This window comes from Aulostomus chinensis, chromosome 12, assembly GCF_037954235.1.
Source record: "Aulostomus chinensis isolate RoL2024-O1b breed Wild chromosome 12, RoL_Achi_v1.0, whole genome shotgun sequence".
NCBI lineage: Eukaryota > Metazoa > Chordata > Actinopteri > Syngnathiformes > Aulostomidae > Aulostomus > Aulostomus chinensis.
This window is the reverse complement of record NC_141331.1, coordinates 9,346,330-9,369,406: the sequence shown is the minus strand read 5'-3', so window position 1 is coordinate 9,369,406 and position 23,077 is coordinate 9,346,330. Positions and strand designations below refer to the sequence as shown.

At 42.5% G+C, this 23,077-nt stretch overlaps 1 protein-coding gene across 1 annotated transcript; it reads right to left on the bottom strand.

Moving 5' to 3' along the window:
• Window positions 1–415: 415 nt before the first annotated feature.
• On the bottom strand, window positions 416–9,476 carry snx4 (sorting nexin 4). Its single transcript, XM_086219956.1, has 14 exons — window positions 9,320–9,476; window positions 8,497–8,621; window positions 7,414–7,555; window positions 7,171–7,320; window positions 6,954–7,001; window positions 6,716–6,771; window positions 6,227–6,299; window positions 5,677–5,738; window positions 4,787–4,852; window positions 4,524–4,613; window positions 4,299–4,398; window positions 4,041–4,186; window positions 2,032–2,146; window positions 416–1,873 (listed from the first exon to the last, which is right to left on the bottom strand). Exons 1-14 carry the CDS (start codon window positions 9,413–9,415, stop codon window positions 1,826–1,828), a joined length of 1,317 nt encoding a protein of 438 aa, XP_086076082.1. The 5' UTR covers window positions 9,416–9,476; the 3' UTR covers window positions 416–1,825.
• Between the last annotated feature and the right edge of the window lie 13,601 nt (window positions 9,477–23,077).

Below are 23,077 nucleotides of genomic sequence, written 5' to 3'. Positions count from 1 at the left end.
TATATACCTCTATGTGTACTCATTGGACCTTAAGGTACAAATACACAGTTTTAAAGGTGAAAGATGTGCATACATGTTCCCGTTAGGACAGAAACTAACACGGGGAAAAGCCATTGTACCCCTAGAAAGTACACAAATGTACTTTTCTTGTCTGTAAGCGAATAAGCAGCTTTCTGAATATTTCACTCTGACACTGAAACCCCAAGTGAAGTGACTTCCTGACAACAATCTGCAAGAGTGAGACTTGGAAAAAAAAAAAAAGAAAGCAGTTATTTACGCTTTATCTTGTAGTAAACTTAAGACGGCGAATGAAACAGCGACAAATACTACGAATACAGATGTGTGTTTGATGGATCATCTTCCTTTTGCCAATTTCATATAAAAGTGTAACAGCCATACTTTTTTTTTTTTTTTTAAAGAAATGTTTATTAGTGTCTTGACCCAGTGGGTTCAGAAACATAGAAATCTGCCATTTAACAAATTTGATCATAAAAACATACACAAAGCCTCAAAATATGATTTAAAAAATAATTGATTACAGTTACTCTGAAAAGGTTGCTGAACACCTTCACATGTTGGATGTTTTGCGCCATTTTCCCTCATACTGTTACCATGAAGGGGGGGGGGGGGGGGCAGCGCAATGTCGAGAAAAACGTTAAGGAAGTCGTTTTACACCGTTTGGTCAATAATGTCCCGTAAATGTTGACTTGGAGGCATGAAACTTGGCAGGCTGACAGTACGAGGGGTGGGTCAAACACACCTCTCGTCTCCGCTGAACAAAAAAAAACAAAACCTGTCTTTGTGTGTTTAATGGTTGTTGAGTTTGTTGGCAAACATCAGGCTCAACTCTGTGAGTGTGTTGAAATGTACAGTATGGTTTCTTTGGTCAATCAGCTGTGGGGTTGACGGGCGTTCAAAGGGCCTTCGTTTGAAGAGTGCATGCAAGGAGGGTAGAAAAAACAACAACAACAAAAAAAAAGGCTGTACTGTAATCGCAGTGGTGTGAAGCATTCAAGAGGCGCTCATTTGGCAAAAAAAAAAAAAATATATAAATTACTGAAGCTCATCAATCTTTATACTTAATATAAAACACTGTGCTTGAACTGAGCATAATATCAAATCAGTAAAGGTAGAAATGATATTAGCAGCGCTACTATTATTATTATTATTATTATTATTTTTGTCGCTTTAATTGTTAAAGAAAAAAGAATCACAAATAATTGCAGTTTAGTGTGAAATCCCCACATGTATGTAGAACCTCGAACGTTAAAGAACCACAGTTTTGTTATCCAAGGTCAAACGAACCACGTTCTTAAAATGTGCAGCTTCTCCCGCCAATGGCAGTTATCACTCTGGTGTACATTCTTTACTTCTGGGGTGAGAGATGGGTCACTAACGAGCAATAATCGAAAGCAAGCGCCCCACTAATCCCGCTGACACGCATGGCTAGCGCAGAGGTCCTGAGGAGGAACCAAATATTCTCAGAAGTATTTTGGATCATCTGCGGTAATAAGGCAACAACAACCAGCGCAGGCACTGTGGAGCCACTTGCATTTAAGAGGGATTGACCAGGTGATTCAGACTTTTCACAATAAGTTATGTGCGTCTGTTTGTGTGTGTGTGTGTGTGTGTGTGGGGGGGGGATCAGAGAGAGAAAATGAGACATGAAAATCAATTCCAAAGAGCTTCCACTTGGCGTAGCAAACATAGAAAAAGTCAATATTTTCACTCTCGTGGTCCATTTCTGTAAGACTGCAGTGTGATGATTGGCTTCCTGTCTTAACAGACTATTGTTCAGAGGGACAATAAGCGGCAGGAAAGTGGCTCACATTTTGCTGAAACACTCCTTAGCGTTGGACCACACCTGGATTCCCTGAGAGTGACAGGACGAGAGCAGAGGTGGCATAAGGAAGACGGCTTTAGAAAAAACAAACAGCTGAAGAGTCTGCATGCCACTGCCTGGCATTTTTATAAGTGCGAACGTTTCTGAGGAAAAACAAGCTGTTGAGACACACAGACAGATGCTCGCACCTTCTTACACATGCTGATCTGCATTATGGCGTAACTGATTAGTGCTTCACGCAAGTCTCTGTCCTTCTGCTCCTTGAAACGTTCGATTTCTTCCCAGGCTGTTTGCACAAACTCTCTGATGGAGAAATCACAAAGACACATGTGGTTTAGTCCTTCTATAGGAAGAAGGCAGGTGGAAGAGGAGGCAGATGAAGAAGTGAACAAGCAACTGAAATGTTTCCGTTTTATCATGAAGGTACTTCCTGTTTTGTTCAAAAGGTGCTCATATTAAAACTGAAGTTCCCCAACACAGAACCTGGCTTTGATACCAAAACGAATGATGAATTTCGTAAAGTGGAAGAAGGCAGAGGAGGTTATCTAGAGGTTCATCCAGTCTGAAAAGCTGCAAGTACGCCACAAAACAAGTAATTGGCGTACCTGATGTGCTGACGGCGAGATGGGCCACTGTGTTGAGCAGCTTTGCGTGTTTCTAACAACGGCAGCAATGGACATAAGACACGCACTAACGCTATGAAGTCATATTAACTGAGATCAACACGACACTGAAAAGAGCTCAGCCCAGACGGGGAGATGGTGTTGACATGTGTGGGAGGAATGAAGCCGTCTCAGGCTGCATCGCCACTGCGTGCAGCTGCTTCTCTTGGGATGTCAGGCTACACGGTGAGACTGGGTTTACCTACGAAGACGATCCCATTCTTGAGCGGAGATAATCACAGAGCACAATTGACCTCTGTATAAAAACGAGAGGCTGCACGGAAGCAACACATACATGATTTATCTAAATATATATCTATATATATCTAGATATATATCTATATATATAGATATATATCTAGATATATATAGTGTGTGTGTGTGCGTGTGTATTGATATCACAGCAGATCTGCCTGATCTGATCAAATGACCTATGTAGGTTGTGAATGGTTTGAGTAGCAGCAGTGTTAATTACCGTAAATTCCGGACGACAGAGCGCACCGTTATGTAAGCCGCAGATGCTTATTTTAGGGAAAAAATCAACTTCGTACACGTATAAGCCGCACCGGTAAATAAGCCGCGGTGCACGGCGGAAACACCTCGGCCGCCCGTTCTCTGCGCGTTGACCCAGTCTTCCAGAGCGTTTTCAAGTCCGGGCCATCTGCTATTATGACCTCTGAAAGCTTTTGTCGTCTTTTTGCATTGGGTCAGTTCGTCATGTTGCCGCCTCCAGCGTCTCACCATCGATTCGTTTATGCCAAACTTACGTGCTGCAGCTCTATTTCCCTCTGCCACCGCCAGATTGATTGCCTTTAACTTGAAAGCTGCATCATAAGCACTCCTTCTTCTGCTCCCCATCTTGAGGGTGAGTACAAATGACTGAAAATATCGTGTGATGCTCTTTTTACACTGCACCGCGGCATGGACTGGACGCTCCAAGTACAGTACTTAGAGAGATTACCATAACATTTAGCTAGGAATTTCCCTAAGCACGGTACTTGGAGCTACCATTAGGAACAATAGGGAATTACTGCCCGCTGCCGCTGCCCGCCACACCCCAGGGTGAAGGTAAAATCCTCGTATAAGACGCACCTGAGTATAAGCCGCGGGGCATGGAGCGTCGAAAAAAAGTCGCTGCTTATAGTCCAGAATTTACGGTAGACAGGACAGGATCAGGTCCTTCCAGTTCATCAAGAAGTTTGACTTGATTTATTTCTTTTCCTTCAACCAAAGACTGGCTGATGTTAGCGAGCAGCCCCGGGAGTCCACATTTCTCCTCTTAGCTCTTTCTCACCCCTGACTTTATTTCTGTACTGGTAATTCCAAGCTAAGTTCTAGTACCTTCAACGAAGCAGCACGCAGCTCAAGCTACAGAAACAGATGTACAGAAGTCAGAGGAGGAATGAAAGAAGCACCAATGTGCTTAGCTTAGTTGAAGGATAAAATGCTGCATTGTGTTGCTATAAGATAAACAATAGTTGAAATGTGAAGGAGAGACAAATTAGAGAAGATGGACATGTTGGTGTTGATCTTACTGGCACTCCGTATTCTTCTCCTTCAGCATTTCCTCTCCCTCCTGGATGCTCTGTTCCAGAGCCGCCAACCTGCTCTCCCTCTGCTCCTGGCTCTCCTGGCCAAATATTTTACTTGTCATCCCCTTCAGTGAGAAAACCCGCACTGTCTATGGACACATGCACATGCGCACACACACAAACACACACATTAACTGTTTAATACTTACATCGTTGAGATATTTGTGATTAAGTGCATGCTTGAGTGCGTTTGCATGTTACCCCAGTGGCCAGTTCTTCTTTCTGCTGTTTCTTATACACCAGGTCCTGAGCTGCTACTTCCAGCTCATACTGGATTAACTCATGTTTCCTACATACTGACCTGAACACAGAAACACACACATCATTTATTCTCTGCTCCATTTCAATACAATTCAATTTAATCCACAATGGACAAAACATTCGAATGGTGGGTTGAGCAAAATTATAAACTGTACCCACACTTACCGAACAGCTTCAGTGTAGAAGAGGTATTCTTTTAGTTGGTCTGCATAGTGCTCCTCTTCCTCCAAAATATCATCTATGGATGCGGCATAACTAGGAAGACACACGCGTGCACGCACACACACACACACAGTCAAGTGAAATCCATTCAAAAGAGCAGTGTGTGTAACAGTGTGTGAGAGAAGACTGATGCGAACACATTTAAATGTTTGTCTGTGTTAAACTTGTGTGTGTGTGTATGTGTTGACTATGTTCTATCTGCTTACGTGTCCATGTGGTGGCCAGCACTCTGTAATCCATCTCCCATCTCTTTCTCTATGGCGCTCCATTCACTGGACACACAACAATGCAAGTGTACTTCACTTCAGTTCTAGAACGTCGAGTAAACGTCAAGTCAGACCAAAGTGTTTGTGTGTCACTGTTTGTGTTTGTTACTCTCTAAAACAAAAACACACCTTGAACACATGCAATGAAAATTACTCAAATTGAAAAATAGTGGGCAGCACGGTGGTGCAGTGGTCATCATTGTCGCCTCACAGCAAGAGATCGAGCCCCGGCTCGGGCACGGGATCTTTCTGTGTGAGTCTGCATGTTCTCCCTGTTCCTGTGTGGGTTCTCTCTGGTACTCCAGCTTCCTCCCACAGTCCAAAGACATCAAGAGGGGACGAGGCTGATTGATTCTCTAAATTGACTGTAGGTGTGACTGTGAGTGTGAATGGTTGTCTGTCTCTATGTGTTGGTCCTGTGATGGACTGGTGACCTGTCCAGGGTGAACCCCGCCTCTCAGCCAAAGGCGGCTGGGATAGGCTCCACCCCCCCACAACACTTAACAGGATAAGTGGAAGAAAATGGATGGATGGATGGATGGATGGATGGAAGAATTGTGGGTGGGTAAGAACCCGCACACAAATTTTCAACATTGCTGAAAGATAAATAATAATACTATGGGTTGTATTTTTTTAACCTTCAAATGATATTTAATGGTGTCATGCTTATTTTCCTATTTCATTCTTGACATGCAAATTAAAAAAAAAAACAACCTCCTCTCGCAAACGCGTGCAATAATACCTGTAGATATTTAAGATATGCACTATCACATATGACAGCTCTACAGAACAGATGCAAACGATGTAGTAACCCAGTAACATTAGCTCACCTGAAGACTCTGCCATAGTTGCCATGGACTTTGTAAACTCCATAGAGCCTGTCAGCCACTCTCTGGAATAAAAGACTGTCAGTTAGCAGCTGGCCAAAACAATACATGGAGGCAGAGTAGTTTGCTCTGTGTACTGTACACATACAATAGTCATTCATTCCAGTAGGTCCAAACGAAACCATAAACACTCACACAGCACAACAGCAAACATTCTGAAGTAAAAACGCTTCCCCCTCCGAGAGCTTCTGGCTTTTCTCCTAATCTGGTAAGTGTTTTTGCTCAACGTGCTGAAACAAATGCGGTTTCTTCTGTCGATCAGACTGTCACGCTTCAAAATAAACAGACATTTTTATCACAATTCATTACTTCCACATTACAGAGGAACTTCCTATGTTTGAGACTACCTTTTCTCTCCTCGTCTGGATTTGTCATCAACTGCTGTTTATTACAACACGAGGAGGGATTGTACTGAATATCATGGGTGATGCGGTCCAAACTGGTCCAACCTGAGCGTGAGAGTATCTGAGAGTCTCAAGTGTGTGACACTCACCGCTCGCACCCGGAGGAGCTGAGAGACGACGCTGCTCATATCATCACTGTATTGTTTCAGTGCTGTGAATCTCCTAACACAGACAAACGATTAAAAAGAATTAAAGATAAATTTTTTTTAAAAAAGCTTTAAAACTTTGCTTAAGTTAATTTTGTACATTTGCATTTGAAGGTGCCGACATGCACGAGCCTCGTACAAGAACATCTGCTTGAGAAAATCCAACATGGGATTCATGAAATGCACACGGGCAGCAAAAATCAGAGAATGACAGACAATTTCATTGAGTAACCTGAAAAAATTAAAAAAAAAATAGAAAAGGAAAAAAAAAAGAGATTTGCTGCCAGATTTCAACAGCACACCTGCGCGTACTACGAGGCTCATACGGGTTCTACAACTAGGATCATCAGGCACGTGCATTTGCAGACATCCCAACCAAAAAAAGATGGTTTTCCAATTGAATCATGTGCTTATTGCGGATTTCACACCTACTTGTCAGGGTTCTTTACTCTGAAGCTGGCACTCAGAGACTTTAGTCTGGAGTCTACCTGATGGAGAGAATACACATTCACACGGCAAGGGTTTTTATTTTGCATGAAGCCATGTGACTACGTTAGCTAATAATTGTGATTCCCAGTCAGGGAAATCTGAGATGAATGGTTGTTTCAAATACAGCTGACACATCAAGTCATATCCAGAAAGGGAATGTAGGCCATAAAGCACCACTGACCTTGTCTTGGAAACCCGTCTCCAAAACTGCATCCCTCCATCCCTTCTCCTGAGAAAAGGTGATTGACAGATACCAGACAGGGTTGTCAGCTATGCCACATATGAGAGGAGCTTTACAATTGGAACTGGAGATGCAGGCTGAACACAGTTAAGACACTTGAGCGTGTTTGAAATAATAATTCAATGAAACACCACCTTGAATTTACTCAGCTACAAACCTCTGTGAGAAAGAGGAAGAAGATCTTGTCTTTGGAGAGAACAGGATGTGATAAAACACGCAACAGGAAGTTCTCCAGGCCGACTCTGCGTCGCTCAACAAAGTCTGGGTCCAGGTTATCTGCTGTCAGCTTGTGCCACACAAACTCTGCCTGCAGGGCGTAAAGAGAGAAAGTATAAAAGGATGCGCGCCAAGAAGAACTTCCTGAGAACGTCCTTCCCGCCTCCACCTGTGTGTCACTCACCCTTTTCTCTGGTAGTGGAGGAATAATGATGTAGGGGTAGGTGACCAGGAGGTACGTTCTGAGCAACTCAAACTCACTGTAGCGTCTCCACAGAGAGTCTGGTGGGGCTGGGGTACCACCATCTGGGACAGCGTCAGCTGGCCTGCAGTCACAACAACAGGCAATGTGTCAAAATGTATACTTGCATGTATTTACCTGTAAATATTTGCAATTGCATGGGAGAGATCCTATACAGCTGATTATTTCTACTTATTTCAATGCTAATATTCTCTAAGTTACTACTCTAGCGGCTGGGTTTTTTTTTTGTTGTCACTTCTAATTTACCATCATTTAAATTCTTAAATCGTTTTTTCCTTATTGTATCTTCTGTGTTTTTCAGTGCTAGTGCTGCTATGACACCTAACATTTCCTTAAGGAATTTTAAAAAAAGGCTCATTATTTCAGATCTAATCTTGATTTTAACAATGTATGTTTCAAAGTACTGCGACTGCCCAAAGTCAGCTGGGATAGGCTTCTTTCTTATTCTAATTAATCAAGAGCATCTTTTTTTTTTTTTAAACTTAAGATTTGTGGGGGCAGCACGGTGGTGCAGTGGTTAGCACTGTCACCTCACAGAAAGAAGGTTCCGGGTTCGAGCCCCAACTCCAGAACACTATCTTTGATGAGCTTGCATGTTTCCCTGTGCCTGCGTGGGTTGGGTGCCTCGAGGGGACGAGGCTGATTGATACTCTAAATTGACCGTAGGTGTGGCTGTGAGTGTGAATGGTTGTCTGTTTATATGTATTGGCCCTGTGATGGACTGGCGACCCGTCCAAGGTGAACCCCGCCTCTCAGCCAAAGGCGGCTGGGATAGGCTCCAGCCCCCCACAACCCTTAACAGGATAAGCAGAAGAAAATGGATGATGGATGGAAGAATTGTGGGTGGGTAAGAACCCGCACTCAAATTTTTGACAATACTGCTTTTGCTGCACATCTACAATGGGGAGAGAAATGCTAAATCACTAATAATAAAATCAGCACAAAATCTGAGACATGTACATCAAAATAAATGGATTATTAAAACCTGATATTCTTAACACCTACCGTGTTTCTATGAGGTAGACAGTATAGGTTTCCTGGATGTTTACTGTGTTCTTCCCTGTTCTCTTCTCGGCCTCTGCCACATTGATTTCCAGTTTTCTCAACAGCACGGTTCCCTTTTCCACCATCTACAGACACAAAAACACGTTTGGGTCAGGAGGCCAGTCAGGGGCGAGGAGGGCAGGGACATGAATGAGTGGAACAAAACAGAGAACTGGAAAATAATAACGTCGGGAAGTGTGTGTGTGTGTGTTTTCCAAGGTTCGATTACAGTTGAGAAAACGGACAGAAAGGCCCGATTTTGTCTTTCTGCAGAAGAAAGCACCAGCATCGCACTTCTGCAGGGTTGTGACAGTCGCGTGCAAGTCACAAGACAAACTTTACCAATAACGAGTCATTGGGGGGAAAAAACCTGCTTCTGTACCAGGATCCTGTCCTCTCGCCCTGAGTTGTTAGCATTTGGCTGGTTAAGCACTGAGAAAAGTTACGTTAGTGCCTTGTAAACAGAACTTTGGTGCCGACGTTAATTACGCTAGCAGCTAGCTAACAAGCTAACCCCAGGAGTAAAGTTTGCAAAGAAGCAACGTTTTTGATAACTCTGACGTTAAAATTCAAAGCTGTGTAAATTGGGGTGCTTAACGCAATTTGCAACAATTTTATGTACGTTTAAAACGACATTAGGCGACGTACCCGTGGCTGTATGTGTCACGATAACTCAACCGAGCTAACATTACGTTAGGCCTGTTTCGGGAAAGTTTTCACTGGTGAAAACCGGCTTTTTACGCTGTAAACGTGTCTTAAAGAGGGAAAGGCAAAATATTACGACCGTGTTTATGATGTTGTTCTCCGATTCCGTTGAAGTGATGTCGGTGTTACCGATCACCGCGACTTGTTCGTTACTTCCAGAGTCTGCCATCACCATCTGGCTGCAGCTGCCGCCGAGGGGGTGCTGCTGTTGTCAGCTGAGCTGGCACAGCGGCGCCTACCGGCTCGTATGCGCATGCGTACCTGGGAGACTCTTGGGATCATAGTGGCGGAGGAGGAAATCCCTCACGAGCTCACGCCTCTGACAACACCGATCCGGTGCCTAAAAAAACCTGTCCCGTGCAGTGTCGTATTGGTATGAGACACAAGGGAGCCCGATCCCTGCCACACGTCAAGGTCCGTGGATCTAATTGGCTCTTTGGTCAAATGTAAGTCTCAAAATACACTTTTGCGCACACGCAAGGGATTTTGCAAGTGATTTTTCATGAAGTGCAAAACTACAAATTATGTTCTCTGTGTGTAATGCAGTATGTATGTCATTATTGTTAAATTGGAGAGTTTATGATGACCTAAAACTTCAAAGCAGAACCCCTTAGACCTCCCTTTGGCATCATTTGCATTTTTTTAATGCTGCTCTCTAACAAGGCCATGAATGGGTAGGACTTTTGTTATATATTCTTCTCACTGTTCTTACTTTTGTTTCCTGTGTCTGTTTTCTGTTTGACAGGATTTGGCAAAAGAGGCTGAGTTTCAGGTATGGTGTACATTAAATTTCGGGGCAGCTTTGTCATAGCGCCACCTGTGACAACAGGAAATGACATCTTTTGTTAGGCTTTGATGTACGTGGGTCAACCCAACTCTCTTCTAAATCTGTTCAGACAGAAAAGCTTTATGAATTTAGTGATGGATTGCTGAGAAGACTGTGTGTTTTCATTTAAACATTTATTACAGTGTTTTAATCTGTCACTTTAAAACAGGAAACTGTAGTTTATTAACTCCACATGTTCCGATCTTTCTCTAACTTTAGATGTTTGATGAGAGTCCCGGCCTGGGGACACAACTGAATTTAAGTTAGAGTGCTGCTTAGTGTTTACAGGAAGTAAGCTTCATGTTACAAACATCATTTATATCAGAACGACACTGCGTTGTCTCCACTTGACGCATAGCAACATAATAATCGTGAAGCATGTTCTTTAATCTTTGATGCCACCTTTCACTTCACATTGGGTTGGACTAAGTTTGCCCTGGTATTTGTTCTGAGGGCCTTCTAGTTTGTGTGATCAGCAACCCTGGAATATTTGCGATGTACCCACAACACTCTGATGCTGTAAGTAAATGAATGTGACTGATCAATATTCCTACTGCATCATGCCCCCCCCCCCCCCCCCCCTTTAACAAGTGTGGCACATGCACCATCAATAAGACGACCACCAATTTGGATGTTCCTGACTTTTTGATCAGTGCATCGATAAAACCTGAGAAGGTGATGATGAATTTCCTGACTGTAATGACATCACTAGTCCTTCTCACGTTGGATGTAGATGGTTGTGGGCCCAGATGTGAATAAGAGGGATGCGGTAGGCCTCAGGCTAGTAAACAGCAAAGAAACACGGCCTTTTAGTTCCTGTGGTCACGCTGTTGTGCAGCGTTTAATGTTTAAAGAGAAGGGTGGAGCACCATTTAGTAGGGAAGCATTTTATATAAATGCCACTGGGCATGGAATGGGGTGTCGTTAGATGTGGGATTGATGAAAACGTGAAGAAGAGAGACAACAGACCGGTGAGAGGGGGAGATGGACTGATGAGATGATTGTAAAAAGGTGTGGGGATGGATAGATGGATGGATGGATGGATGGATGGATGCATGCATGGATAGATGGACGGATGGATGCATGGATGTGGTTACAGGCTGCAGTGTGTCAGAAAACCAAAAGCCTGAGCTGTGATCAGCCGTAGTCACAGCAGCAGCAGTTACTATTCTTTCCTGCCACTGACCTCAAACCAGCCACCACCACTTCCTGTCCGGACACATGGGGAAACACACGCACTCGCGCATGCGCGCGCGCACACACACACACACACACACACACACACACACACACACACACACACACACACACACACACAAACTCATGCACCCAACTCTAACTCTAATTAGTTGACTGTAATTGGCCATTTGACAACTTTTTCCAAGCTCTCTGACCATCTTTATTTAACTCTAAGCTAATTAGGTGTGTGTGTGTGTGTGTGTGTGTGTGTGTGTGTGTGTGTGTGTGTGTGTGTGTGTGTGTGTGTGTGTGTATCTTCCTGTCTTGCCTAATTTGGAAGTACTACTGACTGTAATTCAGATGAGCTTGGGTGTATTATGACTCATGATATTTATACCAAAAGCCTGGGGAAAAAACAAAATAATTGCAGTCAGTAACAAAAATCAGTGGGGTGTAATGGGTGTAGGATATTCTACAAATAGTAAGAGTTGATGGGTTTCAAACAATTAACTGCGCTTTAAATGTTCTTGTCATGAGTAGTCAGTTTTTCTTCAGTACGCCCACTGAAGAGTGAATAATATCTTTTGAAGTTTGAATGTTAAACAGCAGAGGGAAGCAAAAATCCAGTGGTGCACAAACACGGAGCCTGCTGCCTCCTGTATGTGCACAGCGAAGGTGAGAAACAGCACACACAACCCACCCCGCTCAGGCCAGGAACACCAGATCCACACCAGATTTATGTAGAACGCACATCTTTTGACTGTGTTTTGCTGCCTCTATTTTGTATGAATGTTTTAATAAAATGTGGGCTGCCCACATTTTATAAAGGACCAATAAAAAATGTTTATTTTCTCAATATTTTCCATGTGACCAAGGGACTCCAACTCAGTACCAGATATTAATGCTTGATAGAAAATATACATGTAAGGCAGGATATATTTATTTGATTGGATTGTGCTGCCTCCTATATTTTATGTGAACATTTTCATGAAATTTCTGCTTTTTATAGTTATGCATTTTTTGAATGAAATAAATAATCCTGCAAGTATATTCTTAGGATTTTCTGTAACGTGCAAAGTTAATTTTGACAAGCTCAGAGCAGGTAAAGCATCACTCATCCCTTTCACGGGAGCCACTGTCCCAAAACATACCCAGCAATTTTGTCTCTGTTATATAAAAGGGGAACATAAACTGATGAGAAAAATGTTCAGGCTCTTTTTTTTTTTTTTAATCAACCGTGTGAACGAATAGATGCTCGAATGCCTCTGGGTCTGAAAAGTGAGGCCAATGTGGAAGGGGGCATTCTCCCCTATGACCAGCAGGGGGCAGCCCCAGTTGTTGGAAAAAAAAAAATACTCCGATGGCACAGATGTCCCAGAGGAATATCAAGACTATCAAGTTCACAACTGCCAAAATACCAAGGGCTTCAAAACAGGACTCCACAAAACCAGTGGATGACGTCACAGTGGCCGTGTCCACTTCTTTTATAAACCTAGTGAAGGCCGGTCCTGAGGAAGCCCTTGTGGTCACAAGAAAGGAACACGTGTTTTGTTCCATGTTGTACTCTCCTCCATCCGTCTGTTCTTGACTCAACCTCTTGCAGTACACAATATACCATCTCCTTATCAAGGATCTCATCTCTCAGGTGGACGTAAAACTTCGTATTGTTGCGGTAAGAAAAACACACTCGCCATCACTTTTACATCACTAGCTTGTCAGTGTCTCATTTCTACCAGAACCTTTGCAAATTCTCCTATCCATCACCACGCCGCTGACAGATTAAGACGTGCGAGCCTCGCTGAACGCTTCCCTGCATGACTGAAGCTTCTCTCCGACAGGCTTCAACATCACACACACTCACACACACACATGCACACATGTGCAAACACACATGTAGAGTGTGAGCAATGCAGTATAATAAGCAGCATGGCAGCGACGTGGTCAGCTTTGCCCCATGTGCAATCGTTGAGAAGCCACATGAAGGTTTCTGGGTATTAAAGGACAAGCCTTGGTTGGCTGGGAGGGAATCTGTCATGCAACGAGAAAACTGTGTTTTTCACCCTTTTTCCCCCCTCTTTCATTTCTTCTCAATCCTCTTTTACTTCTTACCAAGTTCTGTCTTTCACCAAATTCTCCCCCTCTCTCACCCACCCCACACTCCTTCTGCCCCAAGTTTTTTCTTCATTTCTTTCATTCTGTGGCATATTAGACTCAGTTGTAATACCCTCCATCTTAAAATGCTTAGACCACTGGAATGTTCCGTCAAAGAGGTGGGTGGACCTGGGGGGGCGGGACAGACCAATATAACCAATTAAGGAGGAGATTGAGGTAAGACGGACAGCTTCTAAATGGTGTAATAACAACCTACTAAAATGTAATTACAATGCAATAGCAATAGACACTTATAATGACAGGATGTATATGCCAATGTGATTTCCTAAGTATGGCTTTGGCATAATGGGTGACTGTTAACATGGCGTGGAGATTATAGAGACGTGTCTGAATGCAGAAAGTCAACCGCAGGGACTTGTAACCGTGTTGAAGGGCATAATAACCACTCCGGGTTATTGATCAGAGACTGAGAGGGAGCCTGCGAGTCAATGAGTTAATAATTGAAAGCATGAGTGAATGATGGGATGAGTTTATTTATTCATCCAGCCATGTATTGAACGTTGATACTCTATATTTGTCCCACAAGAATCCTTATTTAACCTTGGTCCATAATTCCTCACCAAGCTGATACGTCCACCAACTGTCCATCTGTCTTTCATAGGCCTATGTGATGCCATCCAACCATCTATCCATCCATCTATCCATCCATCCATCCATCCATCTCTAACAAGAGGAGTGGATGGTGGCGTCCATTATTACAGAGCATCCCAGAATAGAGTCTCGTTTTATTACAAGTCCCTCTGGTCGCCGTGGCTACCCAAATTACAGGCCAGCCTTCTCACACATAAAAAAGGTTGCGCTGCCGAAAACCAGCCACCTCAATAAAGGATGGATTAGAAAATCCTTTGCTTTTTTCCCTTCCTTTCCTTTTTGAAAGGTTTTCTGTACATTTTTCTCCCTCTGGTGTTTTGTTTTATGTTGGGGTACAGCGGTCTTCTTCAGTGGTTTTGCTCCCCGACCCTGCGGCGGGAAAATACGCTCACTTGTGGGTTTCTGGGAAGGCAGCGGTGGACGAAACATCTGCTGGGAGCAAGATGTGTGTGTGTGTGTGTGTGTGTGCGTGTGTGTGTGTGTGTGTGAGTGAGCATGTGCACAGGGACACTGCCTTGGCATCATGTTTACGTATAGAGATCTGTTTGAGTGATGGTGAAAAGGAGATAGAAAAAAAATCTGCATTAGCCTCATTTTTTAATTTAGAAAATAAATTATAGTGTCAAGTTCTTTAATAACACACCATCTCTCCTACTGATAACTGTTGAAAAATATGAATACAATAAACTTCAACTTTTAAGGAGTTTAATTAACTATTTTCAAGTTGAAAACCTTGACGGACGCCATCAGCTACTATGTTTGATGTTAGTTAACAAATAGAATATATAGAAATTGTCACAGAGTGGCTTGAAATTAACAGTGTATTCGGTTGTCCTGATATATTTCAATTCAGAGCTTCATCATCCCAGAATATGCGACTCAATGGAACGAGCATGAGAAGACGCAGTCATGTGTTAACAAATGACATCATGTGGTAAATTGGCTTTTATGTTGAACTTTAGGCTTTTGCTCCTATTTCTAAAACTATAAATCTTAGATGAAGTGATAATTCAAAGCCACTAATATGTATCTGGTTAGCAACTTTATTAAGAGCGGAAGTCTAACAGGATATTACAAATTGCATCTACAAGCGCACTCAGGGAGCGCAGGCCATTCGCCAAGTTCTACGTAATATTTCCCGATGAATAAGTGAAAGTATCCAGAGTTCATGCATTTGAATATTCCCATGAACATATCATGATTGACCATTTGAGCCTCACGTTAATGTCTGGGTACGCTGTGATAAAAATTAGACCACCAGAAACGGCGACAAGCGCAGAGAATTTGAATTCATGTGAGCGTAAAATAGCACATGATTTTCCCATTTTTCCACATGTAGGGAATCCTGCAGAGCACGTGTGGGAACAAGGCAGCCCTCAGAGCGATATGAAGTCATCGGATCCAGGTGAGGGTCCTGTTTTGTCCTAAAATCGAATCTATAGTTCCTTCATCCTGCCAAATCTCAGCAAAGGTTTTGAATCATCCTGCAAACAGTCAGACACACCAACATCAGAGACCACATCACTTCCAAGTGCAGGGATGTGAGTATGAACACAAAAGTGCTGCAAACTTTATACATGATAAAAAAAATACATATAGGATGTGTATGAAAGTTCTCCATACAACTCAGAGTTCAAAGAATTTTAATGTTCCATTGGACAGAATGAGCCATAGTAAAACCAGAATACTGAAGTCGTCTGTTCTGTTCTGTTCTGTTCTGTTCTGTTCTGTGTCAGTCTTTATTCGTTCCTCTGTTCCTTGTATTTGACTTCTGGTGTTTTTCGACTGTATTCTGGATCAGGTTTTTGCCTCCCTTGGGTCTGCGAACTGAACTTGTTCAAGTAAGGGACTGAGTTTTACAGTACTGTCGTGTCTAAATTGTGCTTTTGAATTTGTTTGGTCTCCAGGATTTGTGTTGGATTTTTTTTGCACGCATGTTATCCATAGAGTGTAATCCACGGTTTTAGAGTTGCATGTGGGACTCACATGTAATGTGATGGGTTTCACATACAGGATTCAGAAGAATTTTACTTTGGAATTCTTGTGGGTTTAGTGCATACTGTAATCCCACTGGTTTCACATGTAATCCCATGGATTTCACATGGTAATGTGGATGTTTTACACATCATGCCATTCCTTGAAAGTGCCAAAATCGTGTCACATGTGAAAAGAGAGATTTAATAAAGGAAGGGGTTTGATTTATTGAAGCGGGCTTGGATGAGGTCGTCTACTGCAGGTTTTACCTTCAATAGTTGGTCAAGGTGACCTCAGTGCAGAGAGCCACATACCACGTTGGACCACCTCATGCAACCCCAATGCCACAAATGTGATTCATCTATTCAACATGTGGAAAACACATTTGTTCCACATGCTTCACATGGGATTCTAACATGTTTTTGTCTTCCATGCTAACAGCTCGCTGAGGCTGCGCTCACTGAGTTCACGCTGTTCTCATTCAATGTGGTCAAACAACGACACCTCCACCTCGTAGAAGAGCGTTGCATTCTCACTCTGACGTGGTGCGAGAGGCATGTGACTGAACAACACAACACCAGCGTACATCCATACAGGGAGGCATGCTGGGGCACCGGGTGGCTCCGGTCATTTATGAGCCAAAACTGTACGGATCACTGCGAGTTCCTCTCGATTGTTTTCCCCTGTAATGTGGGTGGGACTTAAATGTTTCTATTGGAACGCTGCACCTGGTCTAATCAACAATGGTAGCAATAAGTCGTTCATCTCCTTGGTAACAGGTTGTGGTCATATCCCGGAAGAGAAAGATTACAGAGGACGAAATTAAAGCTGGAGACTAAAACTCCTTGATGGATCGGGGAAAGATTTGGGAGTGGGGGGTGGGGGTGGAGATATCACCCATAAAACGAGATGTTTATGGCAGTTTCTGCTTTTAAAACCAAAATGAGAAATACAGCTCAGGATGCAGGCTCATTAAACGATATGAGGACTCTTTATCATGTGGCAACCCACCAGACGTAGGCCTGTGACCCATCTTGGTTTGAGACCCACCGTTTAAGAAGCCAAGGTTTTACAGGAAGTGTGAATGTGGTGTACGATGAAAGGATGGGATGAGGTGTGTGTGTGTGTGTGTGTGCGCGCGCGTGTGTGTGTGTGTCTGCAGTGAACGCTATTATAAGGGTGCTGCGGTTGTAATGATGTAAGACGCTCACAAGGGAGTAAACAAGAGCAGCACGCTATCTGCTAAAAACATATGAAAACATCATGTTTCTGAGTCTGTCAGATGATGACGATGAAGACTGGAGGTGAAAGTTGCAGATTTGTGCGTCTTAATGTGCAGATTTATGATACAGTTTTTAACCCCCTGAAGTTTACAATACATTAATTTGGAGGATTTTACTTTTTTTTTAATTTTGGGAGGGTGAGGGTGAGGGCCCCCACCTGTGTTAAACCCCAGTGTTGACCTCAGTGACCCCATCTCTGGTTCAGCATCACACAGAGCCCAATCCCAGCAGAGACTATGAGAGGTGATTTATAAGCCAAAGGTTTGACAAACTTTGTTGAATAATAATAACAATGCTAATAATCATTATTATTATGATGATGCTTTTTGTGTTGGGCTTTTCTCAACAAATGTTACAAATTGCTTGACAAGGCAATAAAATGGAGAATGTGCTAAGTTAGAACAAGAGAAAAATGACATAATACAGATGTGAGATGAAGAGATAAAAATCAGTCATAATATGGTAATTATTGTAAAAAACAAAAACAAGAAAAGCTAAAAACATTGACCCTGACCTATGAGCACCAAATTCTCTTCATTTCATTTTATAGTTTGTACTAAATTCTAAGACATTTCCTCAAGACAATCCCTAACTATTGCGTTCATGTGAAGTGACCTTTGACCCTCCAAAATCAGATCAGACCATCTTTGGGTCTCGGTGGACCATTGTGGCAAATTTGAATAAATTCTTTGAAGGAGTTCTAGAGACAACGTGTTAATATGAGGTGACATTGATCTTTGACCACTAAAATCTTTTCTGTTCTGACTTATGGAGCCAAGTTTGGTTAAAAGAATAAATAAGTGAGAAGTAAAAATTATTATTATTTTTTTTAAATTTCAGTGGGCATCACATCTGTGGTCATAATTCCATTTAGATCTTAATATCTTTTAAATGTCGGCACGGATGCAGATGGTGATCGCTGCGGGGAGAGAGATTTAGCTGGTAAATGTGTGACATACTTGGACCGAAAGCTCAATAATTATTGATGTTCCCATCAGCCTTAGATGTTATTGTCAAACTCTGGTAGAGCTTCGCCCACCGATACCACGAGCATATATTAGTCCTTCTTGTCTAAACACTGTAATTATCTGTAATTATAGTTTACAAATGCACATTACATGAATGCAGGCACCCTGGTTTGCGATGACATGAATCAGGCCTGCTCGTACTGGTAGGCTTCATATCATATACATATTTGGACAGTGAAATTGTTCTTGTTGTTTTAGTTCCATTTCACTTCATTGGATTTTAAACAAAACAAAGCCTATGATCAGAACCTTTTTACAGTAATACATGCAGCAGTAATTTAAACTTAAATATACAGTCCAAGCAACCGTGCGCCAAAGAGTGGAATGTTCCGGACTGTCCAAGTCGGTCACATGATCTCAGTCCAGCTGAGGGTTTTTCACTCGCTGAAGACAAAAAAGATCCACTTTTGTCAACATCTCTAACCAAATAACATCACCTCCAAGGTTGCCAGTGGTTTTTCTAATGAGGCTTTTAAAGGCACATCGCTGTCGTTTCACAAAAGCAGTAATTAGAATACATCAGAGGAAAGATCATCTCTGAAGCAGCGACATTAAACTCTGGTCTCACTGTCGTACCGGTTTAGTACTTGAGGGAGACAAAAAGAAGTCCTCTTCCCATCTTTTATTCAACTTCCATCCTGAGCATCATGATGTAACATTAATTAACTTTCTTTATTTTTACCCTTTGAATGACAGTTTGGTTACCTCCACTGTTTTTAATAGAGAAAAAAAAAACCACAAAAATATGTAAAAGCTTTCATTTGGAAGCTCCATGATGTTAGAGTTTGAGGTTATTACACTTTTGCGCAGGTATTCTATGTAACTATTGAGTGTACAGTGTGATGTTGAATTTTTATTGTTCAGATTGAAATTCCTCACTCAAAATAAAAATATGCAACCTTGGTCAACACACACAGACATTTGCACTGGAGGTGCCAAGAGATTTTTGATATCCACTGATTCACATGGTGTGCAACCGCCTGTCAGGTCAAGGCTGGTCCACACGTGTCACATGACCACACCTGACCTAGAGACAGAAGGACAAGGCCTTCATGTTCCAATCCTTCTCCCACTTGGATTCTTATAGTGTTGAATGAAGTTCAAGGAATGAAAAAAAGTTTGTCAAAAATGATTTTCAAATCTCGCATGCTGAAATACTGAACTACCCCATGTGTCAAAGAGTTCTTGAAGGCACCAAGTGTGTGTGTGTGTGTGTGTGTGTGTGAGAGAGAGAGAGAGAGAGAGAGAGAGAGATTTGCATAAATCTGTAAATGTTATTCAGATTATTTCACAATATATATTCATACAAACAGAAATATTTTCTCTTAAATGAAATGCAGAAATTCTCCTCTCTCACCCCCCCCCCCTCACCACCAAATCCCCACCTTTCTGCCTTGTCAATCAGTAGTAGAAAAAAAGTCATTAAATCTCTCTGTTGGCCATACATGTAATTAAAGTCTGCCTGTATGTTGCTAAATACGCCCCAGCGCTAGTCTGGTCTCCCTGGTCATGTTTTTTCCTCCCACCGGCCGTGTTTGAAGCCCTTATAATTGGCAGAGGCAGCGTGTCAGGATTAGAGGCTGCTGGTTTGAAACCCCAACACCCCCCCCCCCTTTCTCGCTCTGCCCCCCCCCCCCCCATACAGACAGCCACAACTGTAAACCCTAAACTCCCTCTTACCTCTTAATTCTCTTCAGATTATGTGTGATTACAAAGGGAACATCATTAAAGTCTAATAAAAATATAGAAGTTACGAGTTCAGATGGATCACTATTGAGAGGTTATTTTCCATTTATCAAGCTGAATACACACACACACACACACACACACACACACACACACACACACACACACTGCAGCATTTGCACCCATTTATCATTCTTTAATCTGCCCTCCATTTTTCTCTCACCTACTATACACAAAACAGGAGAGCAAAGTCTCTAATGTGGAAAACATCTATCTTTGCTTGAATATATCTTTTCTTATCCCAGTGGAGTGTGACAGTCTATATGTAAATTAACCAAGGATTACATCGCTAGGCTTGTTAAGGGGTTTTAAGCGTGTTAATTACATTGCTATATATTTGTCTGGTGCCTGCAGGACGCCTGTGGTCGTCTGCCCCTCTCATCTCAGGGCACCGCTCTTCCCACTAGGCAGTCGCTGTAAAAAATGATGCAAATTTTGTAGCGATACCAAACTCATTATTAAAGTTGGACAATATTAAAAATCCCAACAACTGGGCAGTAAAGTCATTTGACTAAAAACTTTCTTTTTTTTCCTTTTTTTTTTTTACTGTGCTACAGGGCTACCTCTGTCTCACTGGCTGTAGTAAAACCCTTGTGGGTTTAGACAAATGAAGGTTGTTTGGGGCATCAAAGCATTTAAAGTTTAAATGATGGAGCTGATGGTCAGTGATGTCAGCAAAGATGTTGACTTTGTCTGAGTCAGAGCACTTTCTGGTCAGTAGAGCCCCTAATTTCTCGGTCTGTCCGTCTCTGTCTCTCTTTTAACCTCTCACGCTCTCACATCGTCTCTGTCTGTCTCATACATCCAAAAACTGCAACCCTCTTATCCAGGTCAGAGTGGTGACCTCAACATAAAGTGAGTGTGTGCATGTGTGTGTATGTATTCATGAATCTTTGATATGCTTTATATAACCCTCTGAACTGAATCGATTTCCATCTGCAATTTCCCTTTCAACATGAATCTCTATAAAGAGTCTCTCAAACATGTATTTGCTGCTCAGTGTTTAGTTTTCTCTGTCTTGGTAAGATGTGATGGTGATCTGATGATACAATATGATACATGTTCTCATACGCCGTGTCATTTACTGAAAATGTCAAAATAGAGCTGGAACTGCAGCTTTCCGTGCACCGACTTGGTAGTCGACTATGTTTGTCACATTATATCATATATATGTCAGTTGGAAAAAGAATATATATATATATATATATATATATATTATTGCATAGCCCAAGTTCAGTTCCATTCTGAAGAACAGGGAGCAACTTAGAATGTTGAACTCATCTTGCTTCCTTTCAGTAACCCTAATATCTCAAAGACACCAGCAGTAGCCAAGTACAGCACCCATTACGCCTGCTGCAGTCAGTGAGGTCCAAAGTGTTCACGTTACCAGGGTAACGAACAGGGGAAGTGGCATCTTCATCGGTGACATCACTGGGTTTTCTGAATGGACGTGTTTGTTTTAGGGTTGTTCCCTAGAGGTGCCATTCCCAGAACAGAGGAGCAGAGAGTACACTATGGACGCACCTTTGAGAAATAAAAACCTGACTGACCTCATCATCCATCCATTTTCTACATTTTCTTATCCTGTCAAGGGTTGCGGGGGGGGGGGGGGGGCTGGAGCCTATCCCAGCAGCCTTTGGGTGAGAGGCGGGGTTCACCCTGGACAGGTCACCAGTCCATCACAGGGCCAACACATAGAGACAGACAACCATTTACACTCACAGTCACACCTACAGTCAATTTAGAGTATCAATCAGCCTCGTCCCCTCTTGATGTCTTTGGACTGTGGGAGGAAGCTGGAGTACCAGAGAGAACCCACACAGGAACAGGGAGAACATGGAGACTCACACAGAAAGATCCTGTGCTGGAGCTGGGGTTTGAACCTGAAACCTTCTTGCTGTGAGGTGACAGTGCTAACAAGTGCTACACCACCGTGCCGCACTGACCTCATCATTGCAGAGGCAATTTGATGTCTTAAGATCCGGATTCAATTCTGGCTCGGTTCCGAAACTGAATCAATTGTTCCTTCAATCAACAAATTCCTTTTCAGTCCATCTTCAACTGTTTGAGTTATTCTGCTAGCAGAGAGACAGACCAACACCAGGGATTGCGTGTAATATTTCCTGAAAAATTAATAAATGAGTTCCATGTTTCAGACTTTTTAAGGGAATGTTCCCATTGTTTGACTGAGATATCCAAGTGTGCCTACAGGCCTTCCATGTGGTGCCATGTTCATCTCATCCCTGAGATGCCTGTGCTTCTTTTGACTCTCAGGAGAATTCCCAAAGTTTCCTTGAACTCGCACTATTAATGGACACAAGGACACGTGTCATTTCCAGTTGACTCTCTGGATGTGTAAATTAATTCCATGATTTGACTAATTAACATTATAATCTCCATGCTGAGTTGCTCGATGGAAATGGAGTGCAGATGTTGCTGAGGAATGGAGGCCGGTTGAGGTATAATTATGGTAAGGTAAAATGAGGCTGTTGATGGTGAATGAAGGCAAATGAAGACGTTGTTCTACTGGGGTGTTATTTTCAGTCACGCCTTTAAATGCGTGTGACACAAACATGTTTTTGAACAAGAGGAAGGGGGAGTGGTGGTGTATACATTACATACACCAGTATCAGTGTGTAGTAATCGGTGTCAGTAATACTACAAGCCAAAGAACAAATAATCTAATTTCAGAGGTGATTTGGATCAAAGTTTAAGATCCCGGATCCCCTAGAGATCCCGGATGAGTCAATTTGAAAAAGTTAAAAGAAAACTGTTTTTGCTTCTGGAAAAGATCTTGATTGTGTTCTGGATCCAGAAGGTTTATTTGTGATTCGATGCAATGAAGTATTTTAGATAGATAAGTATTAACTTCCTGGAGAATGGAATGGATTTTTGCTTGTTGGGCTCCTTGGTGGAGGTGCGCTCACTGTGACTTCTGTCTGGTTGAATTTTATTTTCCAGTATGACAGCTCACCCAGTGTACGTGGTGAAATTAGGCTTGTGCCGACTGGCGATCAGGAGTGTGAGTACAGGGGGGT

Excerpts from the sequence above, each read along its gene's own strand:
- snx4 (XM_086219956.1), bottom strand. The coding sequence starts at position 9,415 with ATGGTGATGGCAGACTCTGGAAGTAACGAACAAGTCGCGGTGATCGGT. Across the intron at positions 7,556-8,496 it reads GTCTACCTCATAGAAACACG|GCCAGCTGACGCTGTCCCAG; the intron begins GTAGGTGTTAAG and ends TTGTGACTGCAG. Across the intron at positions 1,874-2,031 it reads AGATCAGCATGTGTAAGAAG|GGAATCCAGGTGTGGTCCAA; the intron begins GTGCGAGCATCT and ends TGTCACTCTCAG.